Source organism: Mercurialis annua, linkage group LG1-X (genome assembly GCF_937616625.2).
Source record: "Mercurialis annua linkage group LG1-X, ddMerAnnu1.2, whole genome shotgun sequence".
NCBI classification, from domain to species: Eukaryota; Viridiplantae; Streptophyta; class Magnoliopsida; order Malpighiales; family Euphorbiaceae; genus Mercurialis; species Mercurialis annua.
This window is the reverse complement of record NC_065570.1, coordinates 6779523-6787443: the sequence shown is the minus strand read 5'-3', so window position 1 is coordinate 6787443 and position 7921 is coordinate 6779523. Positions and strand designations below refer to the sequence as shown.

Here is a 7921-nt window from a genome sequence, read left to right as displayed (position 1 = left end):
AAATATATTTAATTTATTTAAGTTTGATTTAAATGAATGACTATAATAAAGTTTAAAATTAAATTGAAAATTGACGATTTTAATAGTTCAATAAAAAAAAGGCTTAATCATCCAAAAATACTTCAATTTTTTTGAATTTTTTTATTTATAGATTCATCTTTTAAATTTTTAAATTTTAACCCATTTTCTAATTTTCATTTTTAATTGTAACCATGTATTTAATTTTTAGTGAGAAAAAATTTAAATAAACCTCACATATTATTTTATTTTTAAATTTATTATCATAATAATACAAATTGAAACAATACGAAATAATATAAGCAAACACTATATTTGGATTTAGTCCATACCAATTTGGACAAAAGATTATAATTGAAAGTGAATTAGAAAATGAGTTAAAATTGAAAATTTTGAAAAGTAAAATAGAAGATGGAATATTTTAAGGTTATTAACCCAACAAAAAAAGAATCAAAAAGTTAAAATATTTTTAGACGAAGAAGCCTAATGTAATCACTAACCCCACTCCATTAAACCAAAAAAAAAAAAAAACTCACTCCCTTTTTGCGAGTGCAGTGGCAAAAGTTTCCCAACAGTAGTGCCACACTCTGTCCCTCACTTTCTCTCCACACCCATTTCCGAAATTTTCCCGGAAAATCCTAATGCACTAAAAAGACACAAACTTTTCCTCAATTCTTACACTTCCATGGAGTTTTATCCACTGGGTTTCCTTTATTTTCTTCTCTTATTCACTCTAATTCGCAGCAAATCAGATTTTCACATTGGTCACAGAGTCACCATTGCAGTACCAGTCGAGTACAGTGTTGGAATAATTGGGAGAGCTTTTTTGATTCAGACCAATCAAATCGAACCCATTTTTAAAGTTGCCTTAAGTGTTTTGCCAATTAATGGCAATTATTCTTGCTCTTTGGAAGTGTTTCTTGGAGATGTTAAGGTGTGGAATTCTGGTCATTATTCTCCGTTTTTTACCTCGGATGTTTGTGTTGTCGAGTTGACAGGAGATGGAGATTTGCAGTTGAAGGGTGCGAAGGATTTTGTCGGGTGGCGAACTGGCACTTCTGGACAAGGTGTGGAGGTAACACTAACACTGACAGTAACACTAACACTAACCTTGCAATGAAAAATGGGAAATATTTTTATTTATGTTTTGTGGATTTTTTTTTTTGAGTTTTTCTGATAATATTTGTTGTGGGTAATGTGATTGTTAAATTTCGTATGCAGGTGTTTATATTGTTTTTATTTGTGAGTGATTTTTTAGATTTTTGTTTATAGAAAATAGGTGTCTAATTTGTGGCTGAATTAGAGATGTTACTCAGATGGAGTGAAATTTGTTTTAGTCTAGACAGAACAAGATGTTTTTTGACTTTATTGAAAACATTTAGACCAAATGATATTGTAGTTTGACTCAATTTTTTTTTTAAAATAATTCGATCTCTTTGAAAAAATTATTTCATATGCATCGATTTCGGAAAATTCTCGGAACCGGGTGGAACAGCCACCCCACATTGCCCCACTTTAGTTCCGCCAGTGTGTCTAATTTTTATTATTTATCGAAATGGCGTGAAATGTTTATCTGCGGGTTTTTGAGAATTTTGGTTTGTGAAATGTTTCGGAAATGGAAAATGCAGTTTCAAAAACAAAAATGTAGCTTTCTCAAAGTTTCTGTACTTCATGGCTCATATCATATTCTTGCGAAACTCTCATTTCGCTATTTTTCATTTCAGCATATTCCGGTGTTTCATTTCCGTACTTTCCGCTTCAGTTTTCCTCTATTTTCGGGGTTTCATTTCCGTACTTCATAGATTTCTTTTTTCTTGCATAAAGATTTAAGTTTTCTTCCCATATGCCAACTGGGTACTTGAATTGTAGAGTAATACTTCTGATTTAGAGCCAATTAAACAAAAAATTAAAAAATTAATCTATTTTTCATTTTGTTATTTGATGCAGAGATTACAGATTCTGGGTTCTGGCAATCTGGTTCTTGTAGATGACTTGAACCGTATAAAATGGCAAACTTTCAATTTTCCAACAGATGTTATGCTATGGGGACAGAGACTAAATGTTGCAACTCGTTTAGTTTCATTTCCAACAAATTCAACAGCATCATATTCTTTCGAAATTCACCGCAACAAAATCGCTCTTTTTTTGAATTCCGGTAAGTTAAACTACTCTTACTGGGAATTTAAGCCTACAAAAAATAGAAACATCAGTTTTATCCAACTAGGAACACAAGGATTAGACATATTCAACGATAAACATCACAAAATCGCGTCGATTACATCTTTATCGAGTTGGCTTCATCTTCAACCCTTAAGATTTTTAGCCTTGGTGAACAAAACAGGAAATTTAGGACTTTACTTTTACTCACATGAAAAACAAGCATTTCAAGCTGCATTTCAAGCGCTAAACACTACTTGTAATCTTCCGTTAGCTTGTAAACCTTACGGAATTTGTACATTTTCAAATACATGTTCGTGCATTAGACTTTTAACTAAAGATAATAACTCTGATCAGTGTAGCGAAGGATTAAGAAAAGAAAGCGAATTTTGTGGCAAAAGTGAAGTAGATTTGGTTGAATTTAATGATGTGGGTAGTGTACTAAATAGTAATGCTCCTACTAAGGTTAATATAAGTAAAGAAGATTGTGCAAATATGTGCTTACAAGATTGTAAATGTGTTGCTGCATTATATTCAAGATTAAGTGAGTGTTTTGTTTATGGATTGGTGATGGGTGTTAAGCAAGTTGAAAGAGGATTAGGGTTTACTTATATGGTAAAGGTTCCGAAAGGAACTCGTGTTGGGCACGGGAGATCCGGATTGAAGAAATGGATACTGATTATGGTGGGTGTGATTGATGGTTGTGTTATTCTGCTTGTTTTAGGCGGTTTTGGGTATTATTTGATTCGGAAGAGACGAAAGAATGCTCGTGATTCTGATAACACTACTTAAGAAGTTTTGCAAATGGAAGCTGAAACGAGAAACGGCGAAATGAGAATCTGTGAAAAGATAATTTTTGTACAAGATATAGATTAGAAACATAGAGTTTGTGAGTTTAATTGTTAAGCCGAAATGTAGGGCTGAAAAAGTTTTTGTAATATATATAGAAAATTGAAGATTCTGTTGGAAATTTTGTTTTTTGTTTTATTTGATTATAGAGAGAATACAATTTTTTGTTGTCTTCTATGAGATGATTTAATTTAAAGATCAATTATCAAAAAAAAAAAAAAAATTAAAGATCAATGAGCTACTAAGATTGTATTTCTGTTTCTTTTTTTTCCGGCGGTCATTCAAATGTAAGATAATAGAATTTAGTATATGTTTTTAAAATATATACTACAATTTTTAAGATAATAGTGCTTATATGAATGCAACTATATAAATTAAAAAGGGTTAATTCCTAAAAAAAATCACGAACTTTACACGAAATTTCATTTTAATCATGACCTTCAAAAGTTGTCATTTAAAGACACGAACTTTCATATTGTTTCAAATTCATCATTTCAATGTATTTTTATTGACTAAATTCTTCACTAAACCATTAATGAAACACCCAATTTATTAATCAACATCAAATCTTATTATCTTTCAGTTAGAGTATTTAGGATTAGGAATTTTTAGTCAGATAAAATACACCGAATTTTACTTTGCTGATAGATTTGAAATAAAATGAAAGTTCGTGCTTTTAAATGACAACTTTTAAAAGTCATGGTTAAAATGAAATTTCGTGTAAAGTTCGTGATTTTTTTAGGAATTAACCCAATTAAAATAAAATATGGCTATTGTAGTTTTCTAAAAACTGAAGCTAATTAAGATAATAGCAACATGAAAAAAAGGATATGCATTCTTATTCTTTCAAGTTGATTGAATATATTATGTCCAATCAATCTATACTCTTCATTACCAATTGAAAAGTGTAAATTAATTTATAAACTGTTTTAGTTTACAACTATTCAATTTATAATGAACAATATAAATTGATTAAATATGATAGATCATGTTCAATTGAGTTGAGAAGATCGTAATCCTAAAAACAAAATAACCTAAACATCGATAGCTTCAAGTCCAACTACCTAATGTAAAACAAAATGTTTGGCTTAATGTCATAAAAAATTCGACTTTATATCCACTTTTCAGTTTCACCTCTACATTGTAAAATTGCAAATTGTATCCAAATCCACACCTTGGAGTTTTTTGCATCCAGAAACAATTAAAACAACAATTCCTTATAAATGACTTATTTGATCTCTTTTTCAATTGAAAAATTCAAAATAAATGATTTATTTGAACTCTTTTCCAATGAAAAAGAGGTTAATTTAGTACTTGTGAGTACAATTGAAAGTGAAAGATATGAATTTGGATACAATTGACGATTTTACAAAATTGAAGTGAAATTGAAAAATAGCTAAAATGTCGAGGTTTTTTAGAACATTAGGCCAACAAAATATAGCATGCTGAAAAAGTTATTAACACATATGAAACCATTATAGGAGGAGTGTGTATGCGTTCCAAACTGAACTGAATTTTTTTTTTCATTTTCAAAACTAAATTTGAGAAAATATTATTTTCAAATAAAATAGATCAGTCCGTTTGGTTATTTTTGCTTCAGTTTATATTAAAAACTATATAAAAAAATTTAAGGTCGAAATCGATCCAAAATGAACATTCAAATTTTTGTTATAATATCAAATCGAACCAAACCGATAAATTTGGTAAGATTTTTTCATCTTCTCTCATTTTTTGGACATTCCTAATTATAAAGTTTAGAAAGGGAATTTACAGAAATGCCTAAAAAATTAACTCCATAACTGTAACTTGAGAATCTTATCTCAACATGTTTCATAATTTAATTTTTAACTCTTGCGTTTTGGTTTCCTGCCAATTTTTTTTATTTCAGGTGTGTTCTAAACCATTTATAAGAAACGTCTCTTAAATAGTTTCTAAAAGAGTTTCAAACATTTTATACAAATACAATTTGCAACCGTTTCTAAAAAGTGTTTCTAACAGTTTTAAATGGTTTTCAAAAAGTAAATTAAACAGAATAATTTTATAAATTTAGGGAGTATGGATAAAAATATTAAAAAAACTAAAAAAGTTTAAAAACGAGAATATTCATATAAATAAAGTTAGAAATGGATTTTTTTTTAAAAAAATCATCTTCTAGAAATTAGTAGAGTTTAAGGTGTTGGCCCCTTTTCTATCAATCCAAGTTCAGGCTATGCTGGGCTTAAACATGACCATTTTGTGAGGGCTAAATTAAGGATAGTACGGACTTTGGCATTAGGACTTGATCTACATTTAGGGCTTAAACATAGCCATTTTGTGAGGACCAAACCTATGTTATGTTAGAAATGACGATTAGGGGTTGGCAAAAATTTAATTATTCCTAATCATTTCTTTAACATAGATTAGGGGCTGGCAAAAATTTGGTTATTCCTAACCAATCATTCTATTTTGGTTAGGCAAAAGTACAAAAAAGTCATTATATTTTTTTATTTCGTTGTTCCTTACTAGTTACATTTTTGTTATGATCCATCTTAACATCCTTAATCATATATAATAAAAAGGGTTAGTTTTATATAAAATCACCACCTTTACATGTTTTTCATTTTAATCATGTTTTTTTAAAAAGTGTCATACAAATTTACGATCTTTTATTTTTTTGCAAATCTATTTTCGATGTAAAAATTTGGTGTCCTTCTCCTCTCAAATAAATATTCTAAAATGCCATAAAAAAAACACATTTCTCTCTTTTTTTTGTCGATTCCGGTTCTCGAGCTAATAAAATTACATCGGATTTTTACACTCGGTGATAGATTAGCACAAAAAAATGGTAAATTTATATATATTTTTTTTAAAAAAAATATGATTAAAATGAAGAAATATATAAAACATGACGATTTCATATGGAATTAGTCTTAATAAAAATAATGCATTTTCCATCGAATGTAACTCTGAGAATAGATTTCCTAAACTTAAAAAAAAAAAAAGAACTCTGAAAATAGGGCTAGTTTCATTTTGGATAAGCTGCAGAACGTAGCCCGTGAACCTTAATGTCACAACAAAGAAGCGGCATTGTGTGTCGCTTAAGTATAAGTTGTCGTTTTGTCATACATGCACAGCCATAGACCCCACTAATCTAACTCATTAATATAATTCTATGATTAATCAAATATTATGATAAGCATTCGGTAAGTGGTAGATAAAGAGTAACATGTTCTTGTGTAGCTCAATGTCTTATAAATTGACAATTAAATTGGATTTATACAACTTTTTATGAGTTGTTATGATTCTAATTTGAATTTTACATTTAAATTCGACAAAACTCATCTTCAAGTTTTTATATTTTTAATTTTTTTATTTAATCCGTCTCTGATCTATTTTATTTTTTTTAGTTAGTTTTTATATTTCTGCATTTGTCACTGTCTTATGTAAAATTTGTTATTTACTTAGTGTCTTTTAAACTTCATTGTTTATTTACTTAGTCCAATTAAGTACGAAATCATAGTAAAATTTGATTGTAAAAAAGTAAAATAAACATTTTTTTCTAAACGACCAAGTAAATAAAAAAATAAAAATATGGAGACCTAAAGAAGTGTTTTTGCCTTCACATTCTTGAAAAACTCTCCAACCAATTTTATCAAAATGATGATAATCATACAATTATGATCACTAAAGTTTGAGAATAGTTTGTTAATTTTTTTTTTAAGTTCTAATAAATATGGAAGACCTAATTATAACAAAAAAAAAAAACAGAATAATTTATCTATTCATTCTATATGCATATGTCAATATATCATAACTTTAAAAGTTTACCGGTATGATTCATCATCTTTTCGAATATATCAACTACATCTATTTTTAGTTTGCAGCTGATGTGTCGCCATTTATTTATACAAAGTATGCTAAATTTATATATGCGGACGGACATGCCAACTTTATATGAGCTGTAAATATATTTGACAGATGTCGAAAAATTGATAAATTAAACTGACAAAATTTTAAAATTATAGTAATATATTTAACAAACGAGGTATAACTGCGGATGATAAATATAATTTGCCTAAAAATATAGTAAATAGTATAGATCAAATCAATTAACCTAAACACTTTTGATTTTGATCATTCATATTTTTTTGTTAGTTGCCCATCCAGTTTTTAGGATTTCGCCCTGACTAATTCGGATTCGACCGCGTCGCGCACCTGGCATGGTGGGTGAGTATGCCAACGGAGATTTTCTGCATTTACAAGACTCGAACCCGAAACTTTACTTAAGCATAACAAGCCGCTTACCACTTAAACCAACCTGGTTGGTGTGATCATCCGTAATTTATAATGATGGTAGATTAAATGAACTTCATCTCTCATATTCATTAACTTAATTAAAGGATCTTAATTCTATTTTATTCTTATCATGATACTTTTATAATAATTCAATAAAACTATCATGTAAGAGCATCTCCACTCTAGTACCGAAAATACCTCACAATGTTATAATTTAGCATTTAGTATAAAAAATACATTTTCATTGCACTTCTATTTCATATGCTAAATTTAGCATATGCTAAATTTTGTGCCAAATTTATTAGAAAGTTTATCATATGCCAAATTTTATTATATCTAAATTATTTACAGATTTGCCATATATCAACAATGATTATCACTTATAAAATTATAAAATTAGCATTTAGTTTAGCATATTGCAATGGAGTGAATTTTAATAATATGTGCTATATATAGCATTTTATCTTATTTTGTACTAAAAATAGCATAAAAAATACAAAATACAATGGAGATGCTCTAAAAAATAGTTAGTCTGAAATCAGCTAAAATCTTCTTGTTATTAAAAGATAAAGTTTAGTTCTTAGATTTGTTTTATTTATTTTATTGGATTATCCACTTTTAT

The 7921-nt window shown here is 28.4% G+C and overlaps 1 protein-coding gene across 1 annotated transcript; it reads left to right on the top strand.

Annotated features, from left to right (window-relative positions):
• Positions 1–526: 526 nt before the first annotated feature.
• On the top strand, positions 527–3145 carry LOC126661042 (EP1-like glycoprotein 3). The gene is made up of 2 exons (XM_050354797.2): positions 527–1093; positions 1966–3145. Exons 1-2 carry the CDS (start codon positions 704–706, stop codon positions 2965–2967), a joined length of 1392 nt encoding a protein of 463 aa, XP_050210754.1. The 5' UTR covers positions 527–703; the 3' UTR covers positions 2968–3145.
• The last annotated feature ends 4776 nt before the right edge of the window (positions 3146–7921 follow it).

What these genes read in the sequence shown, in the direction of transcription:
- LOC126661042 (XM_050354797.2), top strand. Translation starts at nt 704, where the DNA reads ATGGAGTTTTATCCACTGGGTTTCCTTTATTTTCTTCTCTTATTCACT. An exon ending in CTTCTGGACAAGGTGTGGAG is followed by an intron (nt 1,094 to 1,965) that starts GTAACACTAACA and finishes TATTTGATGCAG; the next exon opens with AGATTACAGATTCTGGGTTC.